We start from the raw sequence: 27917 nt of genomic DNA, 5'->3' as shown, positions 1-27917 counted from the left end.
AGCACACGAGAGTCATTTCACTCAAGAATTTTGCAAAGGGTAATTTCCGTGCTTACGCGGAGCGAACTACGCGTACGCCTGCGCGTATTACGCAGCTTCGGTATGCCACGGACTTCGCTCATATACGCGTACTATAGTACGAGAACGTATACGTTATACACCGCGGCGAAGCGTGCACCGACCGACGAGGGTGTGCCTGTGCCTGTGCCTGTGCCTGTGCCGCCACCGCCGAGCCGTGTGTCATCGCTTGAGAAAATGTAATAATAGGAAGTAGGTCAGCGATACAGATGCTCGCTCGATTTTTTTCCTCTCTTCTCTCTCTTTTTTTCGCTCTCTTTTTATTCTTCTCTCCCTCTCGTTCTCTCGTTCTCTCCCTTTCCTCGCGCACATACATACCATATAGCTCGAGCTCTCGCTCACGCGACTGATGGCGATAAAATGTCGGAGAAAGGATTTGCCGCAAATTTACTCGTCATTCAAAGCTATGCGAGGGGCTGCATGTGTGTTGCTCGACGTGCAGCCTTGTCATCGCGAATATTGCTCTTATTGCAACTGTGCTCGTGTGTGTGTGCCTCGCAATACCCTCTATAGATATATATACGCGGCTGCCATTTCCGCCCGTTCGTACAACGCGTGTGTAAGAATATCCTCGCGCGCTCCTTGAATAATATATGCCGTTACCAAGCCCCGACTCCCCGTACGTACGTACGTTTCTCAGCCGACATTGACGTCGTGCCTGCCATCGCCGAAGGGACGCCGGTGTAATATCGAAATTCATCAAAACGAGAGCGAAAGAGTTTTGTGCTTTTGCGCCCGTCCGCCCGCCTGCCTGGGCGGAAATAGTGCAAGTTTAACAAAAAAAAAAAAAGTTTATATCAACTTGGAAAAAGTCATTACCCTGTGTAACGTACACCGGGCGGCCGCGAGTTTAACGCCAAACTTCGGACAGCCGTCGTAAAATATTAATACGCAAAATCCATAACTTTTTCAATATTACATACGTAGCGCGCGAGGTAATAAGATTAAAGTCATAAAAGTTATCTTGTCATCCTCGTAAATACGCATATAAAGCCATTGAATCTCGCCTCACCCCCACTACTTCCTGCATAACCGGATGCCGTGTACTGCACAAAGTATATTTACGTACACAGCCGTGGCCAGTATATTAATAATAATATATATTTACTGTATATAGCCGAAAGCCAACATAGAGCTCATTTGAAGGTAATTGTTGTGTATATACGAGGCATCGTTTACACGGCCCATCAGTTATATGCGCCTCGAAGCCGTGGCGGCGAAAGTTAACGAGGAAAAACAAGCCCGAAAAAACATCGTAATAGTGGACGCGAAATAAAAGCACAGCATCGGAATATAACCGGAAGGCGAAGAAGAAGCTGCTGCTGCTGCCTAGCAATTCCCTATCTCGGCTGCTGGCTCACCCTCGCCGCGCGAAACTTTCATCTGCGCGAGCGGCGCGCAAAGATCGTTATTTTATGCACGAAGCGAACGCCGCCGCCGCCGAGGTGTTATCTTAAAGGGAGCGCGAAAAAGCCCGAGCGAAAATACATAACGTTTAAAAGTTAAACGGCTCGAGCTCGAATAACACGTTGGTAGTGCCGAGCGAGGTGCAATACGTCCAACCGATGACGTGTATTGAAATCCCTACATTTCACTAAATTCATCACCTCTTCGCGAGAGCGTGGTAAATTTGCGATTAAGGACTTTGACACGTAGCAGCAGCAGCAGCAGCAGCAGTGCAGGATTTTTAAATTGCAATATGCGTGCGACGAAAGACGTGCAGCAGCGCAACCCCCACGCTAGCTTCCATCGTCATTATCATCGTCGTCGTCGTCGTTGCTCGCGAGTTTCGAAAACTCGATTTAAGAGTTATACTTGACCTATACAAGACTTACACACACGCGACGACGATGCCGTGCACGTACGGCAGAGGTGCAGCTCAGCTCGTTTATACATTACGTATACGTGTAGTCGTGTGTGTGTATGCGTTTTATACCGGGAAAAAGAAATATCCGCATGCGTGTGTATACATAATGGAAAGGGTGCGCATATATAGAGCACAGCTCCTACAGCGGTGCAGCGTATAGAGAGAGAGAGAGAGAGAACCGAGAACCCAGCCGTCCTTAATCGCTCGGATCGATAAGTCTTTTTCATCGAAAACTCATTTTCTAACAGAAAAAGTGCGAGGGGCTCTCTTTTTCTTTGCCCTTTTTTCATACGGCTATATACTTATTTTTTCTCCATTAATACCGGGGAAAGAGCTAGATATACATACATATAATAAACCCAAGTCTCTCTCTCTCTCTTTCTATATATATAAAGTGCAGTCGCTTCTCTTCGTCTTCTTCGTCTTCTTATCTACTTCCTCTTCGTCTCCTTTTTCTCTTTCTTTCAATAGTCAACACATAGCACTGCGCAGTGTCGGCGTCGTCGTCGTCGTCGTCGTCGGCACACTGCACTGCACCCGAGCGCTGCTTTTCCTATCTCCTTCTTTTAATTACTAATAGTCTAAGTACGCCTCAAGACGGAATCCGCCTGCCTTTTATTTCCGCTTCAACGCGAAATCTCGGTTTCTTTCTTTGCGCCGCGCGCCGCTCGGACGCCCTGTACTATACCGTACGCCCTCGTTGTCGCGCTACTATACTGCTGCAGCTTCGTTTAACTCTTGCAACGCTCGTCATCTTCAACGACCTTCTCGCTTGTGTCATCAGTGTCGATTTTTCTATTCCTTTTCTTTTCTTTTTTTTTTTTTGCTCAACGTTCGACGAATTTCCTTATGCGTATATACCTTCGCTCGAAGCTCGTCGACGACGTCTTCTTAATAAAATCAGGACAAAGACTTTTAATAATAATCTTGTGTAAACAATCCGTTATCGCGAAATAAGAAGGAAAAAGAAAATGCTGTTTGCATAACGTTCGGCTAGCGCAACGAGGAGGAATATTCCATATTCCTCGACTCTGGCGTTGTCTTCTCTTTACCCTTTTTTTCCATTTCCGACCCTACTGCAATATTAATAAAGACTCGCTGGAGGTTGCACTTTTGCCGAGCAATGAAACTTTCAATTTCATCCAAGCGATTATTCGATCATTCGAATAAAGGACTACAATAACGATAAAAATCACGAATGAACGGTTCCTAAAGCCCGAAAATGCGGAAAAGTCATCCTGCCGTACTCGACCGAACTCTTAAAAGGCTTTGTGACTTGCGCGCCGCTACATGTATCGAAAAAGTAAACGTTTCAAGAAAAGAGACATCTTTTGCGGCAACAAGATTTTTTTGCCGTACGAATAGCGAAACGAAAAAACGACGATCATTTTCAATTTTTTCACGAAAAGCGCTCGGGAAACAAAATTTGGGTAGTTTTATGGAGGAGGGTACGAGGCATTAGTACCGAAAAAATTGTTAAACTGATACTAGCAGTAAAAGTAACATCGTTATTTTATACGAAAATCGAGGAAAACCCTGAACAAGATTATACGACGCGCATATAAACCTGGTTTTTAATGAAACCGATGGATGAATGAATATGTATTTTGAAAAATGTTTCTTTTGCGTTCGCCAATGCTACATTTTTTTATTCGATAATTAACCTTTTTCCATTTCATGAAAAACATTTAATTATTTATGTACGTTCTTTTAATGTCATAAAATTTTATGCATGTCGCAATGAAAAAAGATGACATAAAGCTTTACTGCTGGTGAGCTTATAAACTACCTTGTTTGCAAAAAAAGAGAACAACTGGGATATGAAAATTCAACAAGTCATACCGAAAGTGTTTCAATTCATCAAGGCTGATTGTTTTTTTAATACGTTTTCATGCAACTGCAGTAAAGCATTTTGAAGGTATAAATGTATCTGCACGCAGAGCTTTTGAATTTTATAGCATTACTCTTTTACTTTACAAGAAAATTCAAAAATCAGCGTCGACCCAAAAAATAAGTTTTCATTGCCTTTAATCCTCCTTTTTTGCTATGTCCGCTCGTTTCCCTCGAGAAAAGAAGTAGAAGCATCATCGTCAATGCAACGAGAAAAAAAAGTAAAGCGAGCACCAGCCTTCGTATATCGATCAAAATGTAAATTTGTTTATACGTCGTCTATCTCTCTTTCTCTCGTTCTTGTAGCAATAGCTCAGATGTATCGTTTATTTTGCGGTTTAAGTAGTCGAAGCCGGTAATAAGCATCGAGTGTACCGAAGCTAGTGGCTTTTCCTTTGAGTAAACTCTCTCAAGCTTTTTCTCTTCTTTGATATTTTCGAACTTAGCCTCTCTCTCACTCTGCTCCTGCGCTTGCTGCTCGGATCTCTCTCACTCTCTTTCGCTTTTTCTCGATTTGAAGAGCCAGGCAAGAGGGAAAAGCCCGAGCCAGGTAGAAATCAAGAGAAAGAGAGAAGTGAATGCTTCGTTATCGGCGACTCTTTGTACAAGAAAATACCTTGACTTTGGTGTTAAAGCTTGTATAAGCTTGCATCGATGAATTCGCTTCCAAAGCTTTTTCGTATTCGTTTTCTTTGTGCGAAAAGCTGATCTACGTATGTACGCGTGCACACATGTACATTCACACACATACACACACATATCTCGCAAGCTCTATATACGAATACGAGTGCACTGCCGAGGGATATCCGGATTGTACGAGTAAGCGCGTATATAAAGTCGAGAAAAACATACATGGGATTGATTCAACGCGTACGTATGGGCCCTCGCGACGGAACTACGTTAGCTCCCTACGACCACCACCACCACCGGGGCGCATTGTTCGAAGCGAAAAGTTCTTAATTAAAATATAAATCATCGGACCATGTCTACTTTTCTGAAAGCTCGAGTACTGGGCTCTGTGGCGCACACGATAGGGATCGCACGGCTCTTTAAAAATGCAAGCAGCCATTAAAGCACCGAGGCTCGCAAAGCTCAGCAGGAAAAAACGATCTTATCGTGGGGTTGTGCTTTCGCCCGCTTTGCGTTTATACTTACATGCATCTCATGGAGGTTTTTCAGGACATTTTACCTTCTTTTTTTTCTCCCTCCCTCTCTCCAAAAGTATACTATTTCGTCTTGCAACTTTGATTTTGAAGATTTTCATATTATTAATACCGAAGTTTTTTCGTTGCCCCAAAATTAATTAAATTTACGTGACGTATATATAAGACTCAGTGTTCACTTTGATTTTTTAATCAACTATCCGCACTGAAAGAAAACTATTTTTTTCATTAATTTCAGATGAAATGAACTAAAATTTTCTGCTCTTTATGTTGTTACAGATATCCAGAAGTACGGGCATACTGTCGCATTTTGTGAATCTAAACATAGTGACGCCGGAAGCTTTCATACTGGGAGGCGAGGAACACCACGTCGACGTCGGCTCCATTATCAATCTCGTGTGTATTATAGAAAAGGTAAATGTGCACACACTCACGCTATGATTAACATTTTTTAATTATGCCTCCCAACTGCAGCAGTGGCAGCGTCTAGCCTAGGCGCATAATGTACATATTTTAGTCGCGTGTAAGTCGAGTCAGCTCAGCGCGCAACGACGATGCTTTTTGCAGCTTACGATGTCGCATGTAGCGTATATCGAAATTGCGCGCGAGCTTTTATTATTTAGCGCAGCCGACCCCCCGTCGCGCGCCGGTCGCATGATCAAAAGAGAAATGATCTAGCCTAATTCCAAATCCGGGACACTGTGCATACATAAAAGGCTAAACTTTTATTCACGGCCTGCACTATTACTGTTTGGCTGGCTCGACGTACGAGATGACGGCGACTGGTCTGCGCAGCTGCTGTGCGATGCAGACTACAGGAACGACAGTTCTGACGCAACTCGAGCGTATTATACTTCCTCTCAAAAGAACCGATAATTATATTGGCCCGAGCTCGATCACTCATCTCTCTTCTCTCTTCTCTCTTCTCTATGACATCAAACAAAATTGCCGCCTATATATCTCTGATAGAAATGCTAAAAGTTTACAACGGTTGGCGCGATCAATGAGTGCGCGTTTCAAATTTTGCGAAAATGACACGCAGTAATTGACTACTAGATAATGAGAAATCAGTCTTCGAAAATAACGCGAGCAAATGTGCGTATTTCATTCTAATTCCCAATTTGAAACTAATAGAAATTTGTTCAATTGCTCAATGAAACCTTCATCATTCGCAGTAGAAATGACAGTTTGAGCTATAACAAAACAGCTATCGTTTACGCATAATAAGTTCTAAATTGTAATTTCTTATAGAGATCCATAATGAAAGCGAGTAAGGAATCGACATTTAAATTGAACGAGACACTCGGTGCGATGGCAAGACGGTCTAATTGCAATTGGCGACTCCTGTGCGCTGCCGGAGGGTTTCATGAAGCGCGCTCTCTATCATTACAAATCCCGTTACAGCGTGCGAATTATCATTGCTCGGCTGTGCGCAATCTACGACTAGATCGCGGATGTATCGGAAGCGGAGGATAATTTCAGCTTTCTCCATCTCCCAACAAGCACGACTCGCGTTGTTATATACGTATGTACGTGTGAGAGCGCGCCGCGTGCGCTGGCATGAATTATTAGACAATACGCTCGGCAAAGGCGTGTGTATACGTCGCGCACACATGCTTTATGCATTACAGCTTGCACAGGTTTGCGCTCCTCTCGCCTTATGTGCTGTAGCGTACGCGCATATACACACAGTCGAGCGTCGTCATCGTCGTTTGCGAACTTATTGCTACTGGCTGCCTCCTGCCTAGTAGCAGTGCCTGCGTGAGAGCTGCTGCCGGGGACTGCTGCTATACCACTGCTGCGCTCAAAACTTCCGCAGTTCGCGCAATACTTGTTGCTCGCGGAGAAACAATGCTCAAGTACGATTCAGTCTCTCTCACTCCCTCTCGCTATTTCTCTCTTTCTCTCTCTTTCGCGAGCGCGCGAACAGTCGTGTTCGAATGTATATACTGTAATATGGTACATTGGATACAGCCGTCGATGAGTTGGGAATGCTGTATACACGACGCGGCGAAACGGGTAAATTTTTTGCGCTCGAGGACTCGAACGACGAGTAGCACAACAACAGACGCATCTTGGCCCAAACGACTCGTGAACGCGTGTGACTCGTGCCAATTCGTGGTTCGATTACACCGAGCTTTCGAGTGCGACTGGAGCTTTCTTTTTTTGCGCGCAAGCTCGTATCGACAAGGGTCCAATATAACATGACTCGGGGTCGCCAAAACTTTGTGTTAGCGCATTAATTATTTTCTGCATTCTCTTTAGCGGCTATATTCTACACGCACCTCTCTCTTATGCTAAGAGCCATTCACGACGGAAACATCGTCATTAGTTATTCATCGATGAAAGTCTGCGTGCAGTGTAGAGGCGCGCCGAGAGAGAACGAACCAAGCCGCTCTCTCTGTATTCAGCTGCGAGCATTAATTGCCATTAATAAAGATATTTCGAATCCCACGCCACGATGAATATCGCCTCCTCCTAGCGTGCATTATAATTTCATAGAAACTTTCGACTCTGCCTCGCAATTTTGCGGGCTTCTCCGCTCGAGTATAATTCATTAGTTTCGATATCGTTGCGAAGCGCGGCAGATATCGATCTCGCCTGCGCGGCTGTTTATTTTATCGCCGCAGCAGCAACGCTCGATTCGACTTCGCTTGAATCTCAAGCTCGGCTTGAACAGCGGGATGATTTTCTTTCATATCTCTCGTTTGCCCGCGAGGAAAGAGATACTGCTGCTCGAGAGAGAGAGAGAGAGAAAGAGAAATAAAAATCCTTTTGACAAAAACGCGCAGCTAGCTTGCACACGGACCAAGTGTATCAATTATATAAGCGCGCGCGCAAGGCCGCAATGTAAGTTTTTAATTAATATTCTCTCGAGGAAGTTTGCGGAAAATTCTAAGCACTCGACGAGAAACGCCGAGAGAGAACGAGTCAGAGAACGAGCCTCAACTAGTTGCGCTACAAGCATATCTTGCCATTCGTTCAGCTGTCATGATTATACTGCGTGTATACGATCAAAACAAACTTACTTTACAATTGCTCTTATTCGCTGGCTGGCATGTAGGCGCTTGTTAGCGTTACTTTAAGATCGATATAATAATATGTGACTCGGCTGTATATATACGTCGAGTGCAGGAGAGCTTTCGAAGTCGACTCAAAAATAAAGCATCGGGTCGCTCGAAAACTGAAGAAAAAAATTCAGATTCGATTGCGCGATGTACTTTCGAGTGCCTGGGTGTAACGCGGACAAATATTTATACGCGTGTGTACGTGCTTTTGTACAACGAAAGGAGAAATATATCACACGCCGCGTTAGTGATTATACTTTTTCACGAATTTTATTCTACTTATGCGCGTGTCGGACACACGCTGACATATTCGCCAATCGAAAATTGATACTATCTTTGCCTCCCCCTCGCCTCTCCACAGCCTCCCCTCGATAAAAATTAAATCACGCCACGCGTTAATATTAAGTTTCACAAAAAGCTATTCGATTGGTTCTGCTCTTTTTTACCTCGTTAAATGCGTACGCCTACGTTATGTATAAATCGAAAAAAAAGCTCGTTTCAAGTACGCACGTTTGCGCGCACGAGTACGTATAAGTAATCGAAAAAAAAAAAATGAAAAAAAGTTAGCATACGCTCTTGATGCAGGTGGCAGCGACGGCGGTGGGTGGCTGTGTGCGCAAGCGTCATGTACTCTCGCAACGCAGAGGCGAGTAGCGAGAGTAGAGTCGACGCGCGCGCGCTCGGCAACTTATACCACTCGTTTTGCGCCGCGTAAAAAAATTGCAATTTATTTTATTATTTGCGCACAGCGAGCGGTGGTGACCGGACTAGCAGCTACAGCTAGCTATGGGCTGGGCACTTTTCGCTCGTGTATTTATTTATATACCACGTAGAGGTGTGTATGTACGCATTTTTGAAGGACGAAGTGAAGTAATAGTAGTTACGTGGTCGTGTACGTGGGTCGTATACAGCGAAATTCGCCTCTCGTTTGCGAGTGCACTGCACCATTACTCTGCCTCTGATACCTTATGAAGTTATGACCGGGCGTGCACTTCGTAGCACAAGAGACATGAATTTTTTTTCCTTTTTTTTTTTTTGAATTATATACACGCTTTTCGCATAGTTGGCTATTGGCTCCTTTCTCAGCTATCGCTCGTGCGTGTATACGTGTTGTATGCGTGTACGTACAGTTTCGGACTTGATACGTTGTGTGGCCGCGACGTGTCCATGCGATACGTCAAAACCTCCTATGCAGTAGCAGGAAATATTTCGATACTCTTTTTTCTCCTCGGCGCACTTCACTACCATACGTTCGGGCCGTCCGGGACATTTTTTTCTCGTTCGTTTGTTGAAAGCTCCATCGAATACGTGTACGTGGATACGCGCATTGTGTCGAACGCCGCGCGAGTCGTTCGCTCTTTACGCGCTCGTTTTGCAGTCGCACATACATATATCGATACGTGTGGGCTGAATCACGTCAAACGCGTGATTGGTCAGAAAATCAAATTTTAACTAAATATACAAATATTGCATCGAAGCACGATGAAATTCAAAGATCCCTTTTGAACTGTGCGAGACCGAATTGGTGTCAGATACTATCTGAACTTGCATCATCCGCGAGCAGTGACGGGTTATGGAGCATGCCAATCACGCCATGGTGTGGGGGCGGCAAATTTTGCAATGAATATCAAAGTTATTTATTATATTGAACTCGATGTTTTCCGTCCAGGGTTTGTTTGGAAGTACTTAGTTTCGAAATGCCAAAAATCCCTCAAAGGAATCATTGCCAAGTTAAAATTTTAAATTAATTTGTTGTAAGAATAATTTATAAACAGATAAATGAGGTGTCTTAATTGTAAACAATACGATCATGAACGATTTTGACATATTTCCTCGACACGCACTGATCGTATTTAAAGTAAATTCAAATTAGTTTGAATGTTGTCTTTACAACAAGCCATAACACCAGAAGATAAATTTTACTCCTTCAATTTTCGTGGTACTAAATAGAAGGATCCATCATTTGATTAAGGCACCAAAATGAATAAAAATGAGAATAAATGCGACGAAGTTATCTCGAAAGATAATTTAAGTGAACACGACATTGTTGTTTCAGATGACAAAAAATATTTTTGTGATATTTGTCAAGAGGCATTTACACTAGAATCAAGCATGATGACCCACCGAGATACAACTCACAATGGACAAAAAAATTTCGCATGTAACAAGTGCGAAAAAAAATTTGAGTTTCGAAGTCATTTGAGCAGACACCAAATATCAGAACACAAAGGCGGCAACGATTTTGCATGTGACGGATGCCAAAAAAAATTTGAGAAAAAATTGAGTTTGTTGACGCACCAAAAATTAGTACATAAAAATTGCAAAGAATACACATGTAACAAGTGCGAGAGGAAATTTGAAAATAAATCAACTTTACTCAAGCACAAAAAAATATTCCACGAAGTTTTCAAAAATCACTTATGTGAAAAGTGCGCGAAGAGATTCGATACAAAACATAGTTTGCTTTGGCACATAAAGACAGTGCACGAAGATCGTAAAGGTTTCATCCATTATGTGCGCGAGAAAAAATTTGGAGTAAAATCAGATTTGATCAAATACTATAATAAAGTACAAGGAGGTCACAAAAGTTTCATTTGCCAAAAATGCAAGAAGAAATTTACAGAAGAAAGATATTTGTTAAGACACCAAAAGGTCGTTCACGAAGGTCGTAAAGATTTCGCATGCGACCAATGCGAAAAAAAATTCGGACAAAAATCGACTTTGATTTTACACCAAAAGACAGTACACGAAGGTCACAAAGATTACGTATGTGACAAATGCGAGAGTAAATTTGGGTTAAAATCGTATTTGCTCATACATCAAAAAACAATCCATGAAGGTTGCAAAGATTACGCATGTGACAAGTGCGAAAAGAAATTCGGACAGAAACCACATTTACTCAGGCACCAAAAGACGGTACACGAAAGTTGTAAAGGTTACGCTTGCGACAAGTGCGGAAAGAAATTCGGACAGAAACCACATTTACTCAGGCACCAAAAGACGGTACACGAAAGTTGTAAAGGTTACGCTTGCGACAAGTGCGGAAAGAAATTTGGGGAACGAGGCAATTTGATCAAACACCAAAAACACGTTCATGAAGGTTACAAAGATTTCGCATGTGACGAATGCCAAAAGAAATTTACACAAAAATCGAATTTGCTTTTCCATCAAAAGACAGTTCACGAAGGTCGCAAAGATTACGCATGTGACAAATGCGAGAGTAAATTTGGGTTAAAATCGTATTTGCTCATACACCAAAAAACAATTCATGAAGGTCGCAAAGATTACGCATGTGGCAAGTGCGAAAAAAAATTCGGACAGAAACCGCATTTACTCAGACACCAAAGGATAATACACGAAGGTCGGAAAGATTTCGCATGCGACAAATGCAAAAGAAAATTTGGATTGAAAATTCATTTGCTCGGACACCAGAAGACAGTTCACGAAGGTCGCAAAGATTACGCATGTGACAAATGCGAGAGTAAATTTGGGTTTAAATCGTATTTGCTCATACACCAAAAAACAATTCATGAAGGTCGCAAAGATTACGCATGTGGCAAGTGCGAAAAGAAATTCGGACAGAAACAACATTTACTCAGACATCAAAAGACAATACACAAAGGTTGAAAAGATTTCGCATGCGACAATTGCAAGAAGGTATTTGGAAACAAATCGAACTTTTTAACCCACTTGAAGAAAGTACACCAAAGGAACTCAGATTTTACATGCAATAAATCGAACAATAATCAAGAAGAAATTTGGACTAAAACCGCATAGTTCTAGAACCAAAAAACAGTTCATAAAGATTTTAATGATTATGCACGTCGTAATTGCGAGAAGAAATGATGATTGACAATGGTAAATATGTATAGATACTCATGTATTCCTAAATTCCAATAAAAATTGTCCGAAATGATTGTCTTTTACTTGAATCTCAGAGATTCAACTATCATTACACACTTTTTCAGACTGATGTGAAGGTGTTTTCAAATGTCGCTTAGTACGAATTAATACTCTTCATGCAACGATCAGGTTAGATTTATTTCAGAAGAAGACTTGTTTAGAACTGTGGATGAGGTGAGCATTTAGTTGGGTACTGAATTTTTAATAAACCTCACAAAATAAGACACTGCCCCGAATGGATCAAACATGCGTTAGTGAAAAATGTTAATAAACTTGTTGACAGGCTGATTATTTCTGCTACGAGAATTGGTAATAATTGAATAAAGATTGGTAACAACATGTTCAATCTGAAAAACCCACTGAGGAACCATGTAATAATTTAATTGAAACCAAAAAATGTATTTTAAATTTCATCAAAATTAGTAAAACTTTCATAATTGTTTTCGAAATTTGTGAACATCAAATGTAAGTGGGGCAGCACTTTCCCCAAAATTATATATCCATCGCTTCATCTACAAAATGATTGTCAGTTGAATACTTGATTGTTCTTGAACCGAGGACTACTGTGAAATATATTTCATTAAATCAATCTATATAGAGCTTCAAGCTCCAGAAGCCTGGTCGAAGCCACCCTGTGGATTTTGGTAACTTTTTCGAACTGTTCATGTTTGATGAGTACTCGTTACAAGTATTACATATTTAATACTGCAAGGTGTCTTATAATGAAAAGAGCAAGTACAATTATTCACTTTATTGATGAACAAATATTTTTATCCACATGTCGATGACTCGAAGACAATAGCTGCTCCTTTCGTCTCCGTCCTTATATTTATACCGAATAGATCATCAAAATATGTCGATAACGTATTTTTACTGATCTTTAATAATTCATTGTTTACATTTCTGTCGGTGCGAATCGGGATCAACGCAATAGTCCGCCTCCTATCGGCTCGTACCGTTCACTATACTCCTAACAATAACAATGTCGACGCGAACCGACGTCTTGGCGCGCACACATCAACGTATATAAGATTACACTCGTCGATCGGATGCAACGCGACGTGAATGCGACGCTCATTATAGAGTCGCGCACATTTCGCCTGTAAATTATCCGCGAATATTTTTCATAGGAAAATCGTTAGCTCTCGATTCGAGGGGAAAACGTCTTACATTTAGCTGAATAAGAGAGCTGTACGTACGCGCTAAGGTAACGTAAAAATAGCTAAATCAATAAGACGCTTCTTGCTCAGTGAAGCATGATACGCGATACCATAGAAACGATGGATGAGAGACGTCGTCGTCGTTTTTGCTGCTGCTGCTGCTATCGTAGCTTCTTGTGTTGTTGAGTATGCATGCGTCTCTGTTTTGATGTGTGAGTGTGCATGAATGCGTCGCGTATTATGTACGCGATGCAGCTGAGCTCGTATACAACGTTTATGTACGCAAACATTCTTCGGGTGGGCGAAAGAAACGCGCAATCCTCGACAGCTCAAAGCCAACTAGTTGGGTATCGTTATAATCTCGAAGCTTGAGAGCTGTGCGTAAGCTCGACTGCGAAGATGTCTGCCGTCGACAATGCGCTCTCTTTTCTCTCTTTCTTCCTCTCTCTCGATATGTCACACTCGTTCTTCAAGCTCGGCAGAACGAGGTCAGATGCAGCTCGTGCCAGCATGTATTATACTTTTTATACTCTTGTATCGTGTGCATAACTTTACGGGGGCAAACGTCATTAGCTTTTTTCGATTTAAATATAAAAATATATATGTGCATAAAATATTTTATATAAAGAAATTAAGGCGTCGAGATGGAAAATCATTGCACGTGCGCAAGCTTGATACCGGTGCGCCGTGTGTGCAAAGCATCGTTAAATTCATATCTAGCTGCAGCTAGACTTGCCCGAGCGAGCTTGCAACGAGCTTTTCCTTGCAACTCCAATGTGTATGTGTACGTGTGGGTGTGTGTGTTAGGCAGTAACTATATATGCCGTTAGCCTATAGATATCCTTTCGCAAAACGCCAGACTCGGCCATTAAGCTCCGGAGCTTCGTGCGCTGCATATGTATCGAAAGCTCCGGGAGCGAACTGTATGATTCTGATGCGTGCCGCACACACATGTACGAGGGCTTCGTTACAACACAACCTAGCCATCTACTATATAGATACACGCATATACGGCGAGGTCATGAACGACGAGGTCGACAACGAAAAAATACAGAAAGAGAATGAGAAAGGGACAGAGAGAGAGAGAGGAAAAATGAAACTGCGACGAGCAAAATGTGTGTGCTCGAGCGAGAACAATATTCGCGTTAGAGATAGAAATCGAGAAATTGGTTATCTATATATGACAAAAGTAATTGAAAAAAGATAAAGCATAAACAAATAAAAAAGAGCGAAAGCAACGTCCATGTGTGTATACGTCTACTGTGTGTTCATTTTTTTCTTATTGCTTCTTTTGTTTTGTCCGCAGAGTCCGACGCCGCCGCAATACGTGTTCTGGTATCACAATAACCGAATGATAAATTACGACACGACGCGCGGCAGCGTCACTGTACAGACCGATCCAGGACCGACGCAGAGCCGATTGACGATACGCCAAGCCGTCGAGTCGGACACGGGCAACTATACCTGCAGCGCGTCCAACACCAAGCCAGCCTCCATCTTCGTTTTCGTCACCGAAGGCAAGTATATAGTATAACAAAATGAATAAATAATAATCATTTCTTCGCGTAACGAACATATTTTTATTATACAGCCCTGGCTCGATTGAGCGGCCGTTAATTAATTAACTCGGCTAATTGACCCGGCAAGAGTATAGCTCTGCCATTGCCGGGTACCTATATTCGTGATACGCGAGACTCGTGGCACGATTGAAATTATCGCACATTGGCACCACATCCGCTCGAGCTCGATATATATATATAGAGCGCGCGGCACGTCTCTATAAAACATAATAACGCATGGTACGAAGGAGAGAGGAAGGGAGAAAAAAAAGGACAGAAAGATCGATATCCGATCATTAAATACATCATACCTATTCTTTTTTCTCGTGCGCTGGCGCGTCGTTATATGTGGCACGCGCGCGCGCGAGGCCTTAAGAGGAGATTTATGATGGCTTAAACTTTTCGCTAACTAAGCGCCGCCACCGCCGCCGCCGCCACTGTCACACACGCGCTTGCCTTCCGATATTTTCCCACGAGGAAACTTGCCTTCAACTCCGAACATTAATTAATTTCCTCTATCTATTTCTCGCATTTTAGAGCGGAGCTCGTCGTTACGCTGATACGTAATTCTTTCTTCTTCTTCTTCTCCTTTTTCTTCGCCGAGCATTGTAAGCGCGCCGAAACAATCGCGCAAAAACACGTCGCTCGCTCACTCGAACATGTAAGCTCGCTTATATTGTATTAGCTCGACACACACACACTCGATATAACTGCGCGATGTTTCTCGAGCAAAATCATCGAAATGCGCCGACTCGCCCTTAAGAGGGCGCAGAGTTTATTGTTCGCTTAAGACTTTCGATTGCATGTTTCTCTCTAATAAATAAGACACTCAAAAACGACTTGGCTTTTGCGTGTGCAGAGGCGCCCGCGCGCGCGCACGAGTACGTACGAGCAAAGCGTGTGTATATATAACGCATTTGTACGTGTGTAGGTGTGTCTATGTAAGCTTTCCTATATTATATAGTACACTTTGACTTTCCTCGGCAACACTCCAGCTTCTCTTCCAGCGCTGCTACCACAGTTGCTGCTGCTACTTCTCCGGGTCGAGAGCACTTGCAGAGTTTCAGAGTGTTCTCTCTCTCTCTCTCCATTTCTCCTCTCTCTCTTTCTGTTCTCTCTCTCTATCTCTCTAATCATAGATATAGATATACGTTCGTTCCGAGACGTTCTACACCTAGCTTTGTATGTATATCTTTCTTTTTTCACCTATCCCCTGCAAAGCGTGCTGAAATAAAATTTAACTTTTATATTTTCGAAGTATTATATTAAATAAAGTAAACAAGCTTGAAAATTCTCTGTATGCTATTAGTTTTATTCCCCTATACGATCTGACTCGTGAAACGTGAAACGAGGATACCATCGAATAACACCCCTAAATTCCATTTAATTTATCTCGCTCGCGAACAAAAAAGGCGAAATAAATTGAATAATAGACATCAAATCGAAAATCTATGCTGCGATCTAATACTTATCGTAATATAGCTCGTAGATGACCTTTTGGTAGCGTTTCTTTTTTTAATGCGCATCATGTCAAAGGCCTCTACATGTAACGTAAAATATAAAGCAATTCTGGGTTTTCTCTTTTTTCCCTTTCTTCTTATTTTATTTTATTTTATTTTATTTCTGACGATTTTTCGAGAATAGACACTTGGCGCGTTTATCTATAATGCGCTTTACGTAGACGACACGAGCGCGCGCCTATAAGACATAAATGAGACAGATGGTATATAGATTAAGCGACGCTCGAGCCGAATTCGAAGAAGAAAAAAAACAAACGATAAAAGGTCCATTATAAGAAACAAGAGGCCAAGGTTCTTTTTTTCCATTCAGCTACCTCCATATATACGTATAGTAAAACAAAGAGCGATAAAGATAAAGACGGGATAAATTACGTTTGGCAGCTGAGGTGGCCGAGGACTTTTATGTATATAGAGAGGTTGAATTAAGATAAGGCTCGAATTGAAGTCGCGCGCGAATGAGCAACGTCAGTCAAAACATAAGGTAATATGTATGGAAAGTCAGGCGAAAAACTTGACATTTATGGAATGGCAAGGAAAAGGAGCTTTTTCTCACCCCTGCCTGTACGCTATACCTTTTATATTATACGCAGTGGAGAAGAAAAATGAATTCGTATATGCAGCTCGATAAAAGTATGTGCGCAAGTATATAGAAAAGTCGGGCGGGACAAGAAACGGGGGTGGGAGAGGAGTTCCTTTTTTAATATGTGAGCGTTTTTTGTGACTGCGCGACCTGTATAAGCGCAATTTTCCCCCAAGCTGCTGCGCAGTGCGCCTGACACCCATATTCGCGTTATATTATTTAAAAAAATAGCGCAAAAATGGTACGCAGCGGCAGCATCGAAAAGGAACGAGGACGTATTTTTTACGCGCCGAGGGGAGAGCCGAGACGAGAGCTCGAGACGCCCCCGAATCGAAAAGTGGCCGGCTTCGCGTCTCCTCCCTCTATATAATAAGGTGTGCAGTTGGAATATATTGGTATAACAGGGCGCACGTTGCGACAAGCTCGACGCGTTATATAACGATTATAATTAATTCTACGCACCGGTGTGTGCGGAGCCGAGACTTGGTAATATACGATCGGCCACTTGGAGCCTCGGCTTTTATGTCATTTATCGTGATTGATCGTGGTTCTGCTTTATTAACGACTGGTTTTTTTTCTTGCTACTATAATCGCTGTGTGTATGTGCTTCGTGGAATTATTTATTCATTGATCAAAAAGAGCCTCATAATAAATAATTAATAATAAACTATAAGCATAGTCGATCTAATTTAGCTCCTACCTTTGGGTAAGTGCATATAGTTTCATCGAAACGCACCTCACGACTTTGATCGACTTTTCAATTAATACGGCGCACTGTACACAAATATGTACACTAGAATGCCAAAGAAAGCTCCAAGCTTATAACCTATACCGCCTAATTTCCTCGTGCATTATTATAATACGCAACGTATGCAGGCGCGCGCGGCATATTCGTCTTTGTGGGCCAGCAGTAGCAGCAGTATTATGAAATATTTTACGCCGGTAGCAGTACACTGTCGTGGCGCGACTCGCTGTATATAATACTAATTCAAGCGCGCATTAATAGGAAAATATTTAGCAGCGTTTGCGCGTGACCTCTCTCGAATTCAATCTCATTAGTTAGAACGAATTATGCGCGGCTGCATCCACTGCGTGTATATGTGTATGTGTGTACCCTCGTTGCGCTGCGCCCTATACACTCTACTGTAGCCAGGTGCCATGTTTGTCTGTGTGTGTGCTTGTGCGCGCCTCGTTGTTGCATATATACAAGCTGAATACGCAGTCGCAAAGTGTGCGGCAGTTTCGTATAGCGATCGCAATAAATAAAGTCCGCTGCTGCACCCCTTGCTCCGCCGCCGCCGCCGCCACTACGCTGCAGCCATGCAACGTTGCCGCCGTATACGCAACCGTCAGACTTGCAAATATCAATATAATAAATATCAAGCCGGGCCCCCCCGAAAAAGGAAAGGAGAGTAAAGGGGTGAGGAGGCGGTGAGGGAAAAAAAAAACACATCGACCCAGCTACGCCACAGCTGTTGCGAAATTTTCGCTCGCTTATGAAGCTCAACCAGAAAACAAAACTTATGTATATAATATACGTATACGGCCTCGAGTGGCGTGAAGATAATTAAATTTACGTAAAATAGCAAGCTTTATAGCGATACCTATATCTATGTACGCGCGCGCGCGCGCGCGATGCAGGTAGACGTGTGTTTTCGTACTGGCTGCAGCGCACTTTTTTGTGCGCGTTAAGTCGTCGGAACTTTAAACGCGAATGATATATCTGAAAAGTAGCTCCATCTCTCCCTCCCTCTCTCTCCCTCTTTCCGTCTAGAGCTGTAGCCCCCGCGTGTACCAGAAAGATGGCACGGTGATATAATTAATCTAGCAACTATCAAGGAAGGCGCGATGCTACTTTCTCTTTCTCTTCGTATCTGCGAAACACGTACGTACGCGTGCGTGTGTGTGAGATAGTATACGTGCCTGTATGTGTGCGCGCGCAATGCTAACAAAGTTTCAAAATTCTATTTCCCCGAGCTTAGCCATTCTCGCTCGCACACGTTTACACACGGCTGTATATAGAGTTCCACTTCATCTACACGACTTGTATAATGCACGTGAACACACGTATTCACTGGGGCTGCTGCTGCTGTGTGCGCACTAGCGCACAGTGGTAGGCAGCTCGAGCTTACTATAGATATACATAAATTCCATTCTCATCGCTCTCTCTCTCTCTCTCTCTCTCTCTTTCGGTCTTTTGGCAAAAGTGTGCGCTAGATTCGCAGCCCCGGAACTTTCTTCCTCGCTCGCCTCTGCTACTCTCTGCTCTCTGTGCATTACTATATGATGCTGCTGCTGTTACTGCTACTGATGCTGTGGCAAAGAGTTGGGACAGATAATTAGCTGGCAAAAAACTCCCTCTTTTCAGCTGCTCGAGAATTTATAAACATAACCCACCTAACTCTTTCTCTCTCTCTTACTCTCGTCATACCTTCTTGTCCTCGTGCGCGTCTTCCTACTCTCCTCTTTCTCTCCTGTTTTTTTTTCTCGTCTCTTTCTTCTTTCCTCTTCATGCTAATTATCTCTATACCGACAGAAAAATCGTGCAACTACCTCAAGCAGAAATGGTATTGCAGACCATGGTGTAGCAGCAGCAATGCCAGCAGCATGCCACGGCAGAGCTTTATGTAGTTGTAGGAAAGTAAGAGTACAAGTAGTAGTGCGCGTTTGCTCACGGTAAATTTACACACTTAACAGACCACCATTTTTATTATATTCTGGACTTTTCGCTCAATTACCTTGGTGCAATCATTTACAGTCCTCGCCCTCTCCTCGAGGAAAAAGAGAAAGAGGAGGAGGAAAATGAGAAAGAAAATAAAGAGGGGATACAGAAGGTATACAACGCACTGCATAAATAAATGTATACTTTTTGTGCTGCGAGCTGAGCGAGCTTGCGAGGGGGAGCTAAAAGTCAGTGATGCGACTCGGCCTTCGGTCAACCATTAGACTTTATACTCTCTGACAGCACGCCGACGTCAGTCATTCAATTATAAATACCCGAGTGCAAAATTTATCCAAAAGTACAGGCCGACACACACATACACAGCGGCAACAGCAGCAGCATGAGCTCGTATAAGCAGTAGCCCGTTTATGACTATGTAAATTTTCAATTTCATTCTAGTTAGAGACGCTAAGCTTTGTTTTGTGCCGAGGCCAAAAGTTGCTCTAAGCGCGCGCGCGATACCTATATCCCGTGTACGTATACGTACGCACGAGCTTTATACACGACGCTGTTCGTGCAGCACACACACACGACTACACGATGTTCGCTCGTATTGTAATTTCGACTGCGCGCGGGGTAATTTTACGCGGCGTACACACACAGCAGCAGCGCGCGTCACACAAAATGTCCGAACCCCGCCAAGCGGCCCCCCGAGCGCCGCGCCCTCGAGAGCTAAGTCAGAGCCCCGACACATTGGCCAGCCAGAGCATACATAGCCCGGCTGCATACGAACAAAAAGTTGATGCAGCCACTGTACTGCGCGTATTCGCTTGTGCCGTGTGTGAATATAAGCTGAATTACACGGTTGCATTACGTACTATACGTCGAGGCTCGAACTCGAGCATTATCGCGTTAGGTACGAAATGTGTCATTTATCCCCGTTGTGCGGCGATTATAATCGACTCTGTAGGATCTATTTTTACGGTCGCAACGCGAAATCGTAACGACACCGTCACGCGCCTCGCGACAAAGGAATCACTTTTACTCAGGCCTTTGCGCTATAACTGCACCTACATGTACGGCATACAAAGCTCGATTTTTCATCGGTATTATATAATGTACACGCTCGTATTCTCATTCGGTCCTTTCAACGCACAATACCGTGCGCGTGCAGGCGCGAAAAAAGGGGGGAGGGATGCACGACCATCACGAATGAACGCAGATAGGCGAGTCCTCGCGAGCAATTCCATTCGAGCCACAAAAATACATACACGTACGTGGGTGCATTTTTGTGTGCCTATATAACGCGCGATGATTCAAAGACCCCCGCGCGCGAACAATACGCGGCTTGTCATTGCCAATTAGCTCGTGCACGCGCGCCCGATAATTGTTTGACAGTGCGTTGAGTTCGGCCGGGCTCGCTCGTACTGCGGCGCTCGTTTTTCATTTCCAGCCGCGTATAATACAGCATTTTTGAGCCCATTTATGACTTATTATTCGCTCGCCGCGCTGCGCCCGTACCGTCCGTACATACAGTATATATAGGCCGGGGGTAGTATATATATGCATCTTTTGTCGGCCATACTGCCACGCGTGTACTCGCGGAAAAATAAAGCTCTCGCTCGCCACTCTTTTTCAAAGCTTATGTTTATTAAAAGCATTGTTACGTCCTGTACAGCGTGTACGTACATGCACGCACTCACGCTGATTTCTTTCGGTCGAGCTTTGTTTCTTTTATTATCGAATTATAACATTCGAATGTATACGCGAATCGCCGAGGACGTGTATTTTTTTAATGCGAGGGGAAAAAAATAACCTCGCTCTCGCCCGTAAAATTATTGTTAAAAATATAATTACCTTCTGCCGAACACTTTTGCCTGCGAATCGTATTCGTTCGACAAAAAAAGAAGCAAACGATTCATATACGATTCGATACGCGAACGATTAATGTCCCTCGACCGTAATTCATCGTATCGTTCTCACGTTAATTATACATTTTTATAATTAATAAAAATATGACCCAATTACCAGTTCCGCAATCGGTTGATCATTTAGTTTGGGCGAATTAGCTCATGCTGCTGCTGTCGCTCGGCCCTGCGAACGACGTACAAATGTACACACGCACACATCGGAATATTTCGATCGAGCCGCTCGGGCGTACAACTACTGGAGGGCTGGGGAAACTCGAGTTCGTTTCATTATCTCGTGCTCAGCGCCGGGCTACACACACACACATACACGTGCACAGATTTGTTATTGCATTTATATATTCGGCGCTGGGCGCTTTTCGTTATTTTATTTAGCCGCCTGCGTCGAGAGCGCAGCCGTACATATATACATTTAAGATATACGCGTATAGATATTCCTATATATTCATGCATATGCGCGCTTTAACGAAAAAGCAGAATTTATCGAAGCACAGGCTGAGCTGTGAGCGTGTACGTATATGTATCTGTATATGCATTTATCCGCGTTTAATTGTAAAACTGCGCAAAAGTTCCCTGGGAATTGTTTTATCCGTATATAAATACGTACGTATAGTTCGAGGGATGGAAGGGGAGGAGGAGGGCTACACTGCATTTCTATCAAACTATGTATATAGTTATATAGGCGTATACATCGTGTATTATACGTTATTCGCGAAACGACGCCGCTATGATTTTTTCCCAGAAAATGCCACGGCAACAGCGAGAAATAACTCGGAGCAAATAGTTTCGTGGAACAAAACATGAAAAATGGTATTTGTTGCGTTGTTTTTTTATTTTTTCCCGTCTTGTTTTCGTCGTCCTCGTCGTCGCTGTTGTTGTTTTTTATTTTCATTTTTTTCGAGCATAGCTACTAAATGCCTATGCATCTCCGTCTCTCTGCTGCACTCGCAAACTGCGTGATAGATAAAGAGGGTATAGCGTGGCTCGGTATTTTACAACTGAATTGCCTTGGCGGGAGGGAGTTTATATACTAACCCCGCATCCACAAAATACATATTTCTAATCCAAGGCTTTCTCTCTCTTGTGTTGTTACAGGCGACAAGATGGCAGCGATTTTACGACGAAAAACAGCCGGTGGAACGATGCCGAGAGGATCGCAGCTGCTGATGCTTCTGCTGCTGTTGGCGCTGACGACGACGCCTCGCGCTCTGCTGTCATCGTCGTCTTGGTCGTCGTCGTCGCCGTCGTCGAGTCTGCTGCAGCTGCACTGATGATGATGCGGCGACGGCGGCGGGTCTCTCCTCCCTCTTACGTCCTAAAACATATGATAATATAAATAATGAAATAACGACGACGGAGTCGCTGGCACGCAGCCTTACGCCCACGCAGTCGAGGACACGTACGCCGGGGTGCAGCGCGACGTAGCGCACGGGAGCTGCAGCGGCCACCGGATTATATCGATATATCCTCTCATAAAAAAATGTTATATATGAATAAACTATAAAACAGACTCGTAAACATACACACACACACACATACACACAGACAAATATACACGCAAACATACATGGACGAGGAAAAAAAAACACGATGCGTTATTGCGTACAAGCTGGCTCGGAGTAAAATAAGTCGGCGCGTGTACGTGTACTCGAGCGTATATGAAGAAAAAGAAAATTATATATATGTACACCGACAAAAGATGTCTACCTCTCCTATCTCCTTATAAGAAAAAAAAATATATCATAAAAAAAGAAAAACTATACTTGTAACTTCGATGTCATACTCTTCGCTAATATCTTTCTTCCAGCTCCCCGTGTACCCAGCCCCCCGATTTAGATCTCTTTATCTCTCTCACACATACACACTCGTGCACACTTATGCAGCTCACACACGTAGGCGTAAGCGCGCAGCTGCAAGCTCTCTCTCTCTCTCTCTCTCGATTCTCTCGTGTAATTTTTCGACATCATCCGTTCGCTAATGTAGGCCGCACGAATGTGCCTCGGCTGCTGTAATTTGTTGCTCTCTCTCTACTTTCCCTCTCTCGATCATTGCACATCGCGCGTAAATATTTTTCGCGTCACGATTAAATGTGCGTGACTTTCGGCCAGCTCGGAGTAGTAAAAAGGAAGAAAAATATATCGTCTCATTTTTATAGTTTCAGCAGCGAGAGCAGGAAAAAAAGAGGAATTGCTCGGCTATTTATATTTGTACGTACGTGCATCAGCTGTATAATTTATACGCGCGTGCACTAGTCGACGCGAATACATGTATGTATATGTTTGTGGGTGGGTGTGTGTGTGTGCTCCATAAAATGCGTGTGCGTGTGCGTGCTGCAAGGACGACTACCGCGCTGTACTACTGCCTGCGTGCCACGTAGATATACGTTGGATTTTACGTGCAGCTTGTAAATGTTAGCCGCGAGCGAGCGCGCGAGGGACCGAGACGAGAGAGAGTTATGTGTGCCTGCGCTGTTTTCTCTCTCTCTCACTCGATGTTTTTTTTGCATTGTTGCGTGTCCAAGAGAGAGAAAGGGAGAGAAACTGAGAGAGAGAGAGGATTGTCGTCGTGCGCGCTATGCTTTCGCCATGGAAATGCGCGATATACAGCCAGGGGATGCGAGTATAAGTGTGTATATTATACATTGCACGAGCGCGCGCATAATGTATCACACGCCCGCTATGCGCTGAGAAAAAGAGAGGGAGAGAGAGAGAGAGAGAGAGACTTTGAATAACGGATGCTTCTTTTCTTTTACAATGGCGTGTACGAATAAAACAACAACAACGACAAAAAACAACCCGAACCCCGTAAAAAGCTAGACGATATTTGTCGTAATAAGCGCATAGTGCATTGTCGCTGTTATGGTACTGTGTTTTTGGTCCGACATACTGCACGACTGAGTGCCCTGTGTGTTCCCGCCCGAGCAAAACAGAAAAATCCATTTTTTATTCTACACACACGTATGATATAAATTGTTGTGATATATATTTCATTGATCTTTGTTCTCTCTCTCTCTCTCGCTCGTGTTCTCTGCGCCGCTCTCTGCTCGTGACAAAATATCAGCCCCAGCACGTGCGAGATGAGCTATTGGCATTTTTACGTCTCGCTTTTACACACTCTCGCACCTGTATACACGCAGGCGCACATACGCCTATAAAAAAAAAAAAAAAACACGAATATGCGCAAGTAGTTGTGCAGTTGTGCCATGGGTGTGTGTCTGTCTGTATATATTTTCACGTTTTCCCTATAAAACAAACATATCGACACGCCGACCACTACCGCGTACGAGCCATCCCCGCAGAAAATAGTAATTTATACTTCGGAGTATATATTGTACATTCGTTTCTTTTGTCGCTGCCTACTACCGCTGCAGCTGTTTTATTTTTTGTCGTTCGGCCGCCTTCGGCACAGCGGCAAACTCTTTTTTTTTTCCTGACCCATGCGCGCTCGAACTTTTGTCCTCGGGGGGTTGCGCGCTCGCGGCCAATATGCTTCGAGTCGAAATAAATGAATTCGCTTAATTCGTCCTCTCGCGCGCGCACTCTGCGTTCGCGATACACGCATGTATGCCGCACAACCCGATGATCAGATTGTAGCTGGTATACCGCGATCACACGCGAGCGCTACGAATTCGCGGAGGTAAATTGAACGCGCGGAATCGATCGGCCGGCCGCATACGCTAAAAGCCTACGTATATGCCGGGCTTGCGAGCACACAACGACATATATACTATGCTACATCGCAGTCGAATTGAAAGAAGATAATTCGAATTAAGCGCCTCGATGGGAGCTTCCAATCGTGCGACATATATATCATATACCGCGCACACGAGTGCGATACACCGAACGCGTGTATATGTGCGCACGGTTGATCGCTCGCTGCCGAGCTTGCAAGCGCATTATTCACAACGGCGCGACCAAATCGAAGGATATCTAACGTTGGCGGAAAAACGCGTCGTTATGTAAAAACAGACATGCAAAGCCATATAGAAAGGAGTTGCCGAGAGTCTCTTTGGCTCGGCGTAAATTATTCTCTACGCTGCAACAAAGCAACGAAAATAAAGCCCGACTTTTTGAGCGAGCTTGCGGAACGCGTGCACGCGCACTACGTCTGTACATATGGACTTACAACAAAAGAAAAACCTCCGCGCTTACTTGGTATATAGTGATATTTTTTCAAAGCTCGAAACGAAAACACGGTCTATAGGGGTGGGTATGCATAGCGACTGCGTGTGTATACGTGTACGTTTGCATGCGTTCGCGCACACAGCACCCAGAAATAAATAATTGGTTTCCGCGAGAGAGTCTGTTTATTAATTGCTTGCGCGCGTAAGTAAAGCCAAGACGAGAAAATGGGAAAGAGAGAGAGAGAAGGAGAGATAAAAAGTCTAAAAGTCTTTCATTGCCAACGCGCGACGGTATATAGTACGAAGCGCCTTTATAAACGCTGAACGGTAAATAATATCAAAGAGTCACGCGTTGCCGAGAATACGGGATAAATAAGAAAACAAAGGCGCAAGATGGACGACGCATGTATAATAAATCGAGACTATCTCGCCAGCCCCCGATGGTCAAGCTCGCTCAAAATGGAAAGTCGCGCGTGGCAGACGACCCGACGAGCTTTTTGCTGCATATTATACATCTCGCCCGAGTCATGGCTCAGCTCTTCTCGCTCGCTCTATTCTTTTTCCTTCTTTTTTTTTGTCACTCCCAAGCGATATAGCTCATCTCGCGCGTCACGGGCTGTTTTTTCGGCCCTATAAATACATTCCTTCGTAAGACGCGAACATATGCGTTCGGCATTATGATTATCATTACGTATGTATACATTAACAATATATATTGTACAGACACTCTCGTATACAGTTACACAGGTATAAGATGAAAAAATTTTCGTATAACGATTCGTGATATTAACTGCCCGAAAAACCAACCCCTATACTCGTGTACCCTTGCTCCAAAAATGAGGTCAATTTTTCTGTTAATTACGACTTTCGTGAAATATTGTGTCGTTACGTATATAAACCGATAAATACTTTTAAACGCGAGATCCACTACGATTAAACGAAAATGTTATATGCGACGTAATTGTTACATATGCCGTAACGAACAAACGATTTGTGATTTTTCGTGTATTTATAAATATTATAAATATAATATGTACATGTATATTATAACGCACCATTGAAAACTTGTAAACTTTGCGTTGAGCATTATCGATTGTATTTTAAGTCTTTATACAATATTAATTAATCGTACTTGTGTGAGAAAATGAAGAAAGTGTAAATGTGCCGAGAACGTGTGTCTACCGACGGGAAATCTGGAGAGTACCAACATACCGACGTTGTTACTTTGTAATTATTACGTATACATAACATATTATTTCGTTGAGAGAGGGTAAGAACAATTACGTATTATATAAATGAAGCAGAAACACGAAATTTATTTATTACAACTATCTTCGAGTGTAATAAGCACAATACACAAAATTGATTATATATTTGCGAAAGAGAGAAACGATGACCGGAAATATTCGACTGTACGACGACTAAACGCCGACTAAAAATTTTCCTTTTGTTTTGGTAAAAAATAAAAGAAAGGAGATGAGGTTTTTCTATTGCGTATATACATATATACATAAAATATACATATGAATATAAAAAAAAAGAAATATATAAATATGATGGTGAAGATAATGCTGGTGATGATGATATACATACTACGTAACACAGAAATATATTATACCATCCGCCGATTAATTATTATACACAATTAATTATAAAGAACATAGAACCTATGGTATATGTATAAATATTCAACGGCAAATACGAGGATGAAACGTGTGATTGTTGAGAGAAAAAAAGTGTAATTTCGAGAACGAGTGTAAATTATTAATTAATAAAGTAGGCGTTGATTGACTCGACGATCGATGGAAATTCATTGAATTGGGATTTTTTTCTCTATTTGCTGGGATGCCAGAGCGAATGAGATGATACATATATTATATTATCGCGAGTACGAGAGTAAACATGTGTTAAAGAGATGAATGCGTCGGATATAGCGAGATATTAGACGTGCGCACAGCACGACGGTCTTTATCAATCCCGGAGCGATCGAGCGCCGCAACGAGATGGCATTCCGATGCACGCGAGTCGCGGCCCAAGACACACACACATACACACAGTACCGAGATGCAGAAAAAGAAGAATAAAAGCTGACGATTGTGCTGTGCGCACGATAAGAAACCTTTTACCGATTTAGTCTATACATTCGTAGGGTCTGTTAATATTAAGGTTAAGAGCGGATTAAGAATGACGATTATATGATAACGAAAACTGAGAGAAAATAAAAACGATGATTATACGATGAAATTTCAATGAACAAAAAATGGAACAAAAATTTTAAACGGTGAATAAGTGAAGAGCCTCCATAAGATAAAAAAAAACTTGCAACTTTATGAATTTCTCAAGTATATGTCTGCAATCATGTATTATAGAATGAAATATTCAATTCGATTCAATAAAACTATAATGCGATAGCATA

At 43.0% G+C, this 27917-nt stretch overlaps 1 protein-coding gene across 1 annotated transcript in view; it reads left to right on the top strand.

Annotated features, from left to right (window-relative positions):
• LOC106650587 (zwei Ig domain protein zig-8-like) overlaps positions 1-23857 on the top strand; it is a 142500-nt gene extending 118643 nt beyond the window's left edge. Inside the window, exons 5-7 of the mRNA XM_014368696.2 lie at positions 5278-5412; positions 14436-14646; positions 22474-23857. Of these exons, the coding sequence (XP_014224182.1) occupies positions 5278-5412; positions 14436-14646; positions 22474-22649 (522 nt within the window). The 3' untranslated portion in view covers positions 22650-23857. The remainder of the gene's footprint in view (positions 1-5277; positions 5413-14435; positions 14647-22473) is intronic.
• Positions 23858-27917: the final 4060 nt, after the last annotated feature.

Source organism: Trichogramma pretiosum, unplaced genomic scaffold (assembly GCF_000599845.2).
Source record: "Trichogramma pretiosum strain Unisexual culture from Peru unplaced genomic scaffold, Tpre_2.0 scaffold5, whole genome shotgun sequence".
In the NCBI taxonomy this organism is placed as follows: domain Eukaryota; kingdom Metazoa; phylum Arthropoda; class Insecta; order Hymenoptera; family Trichogrammatidae; genus Trichogramma; species Trichogramma pretiosum.
This window is presented reverse-complemented; position numbering and strand designations above follow the sequence as displayed.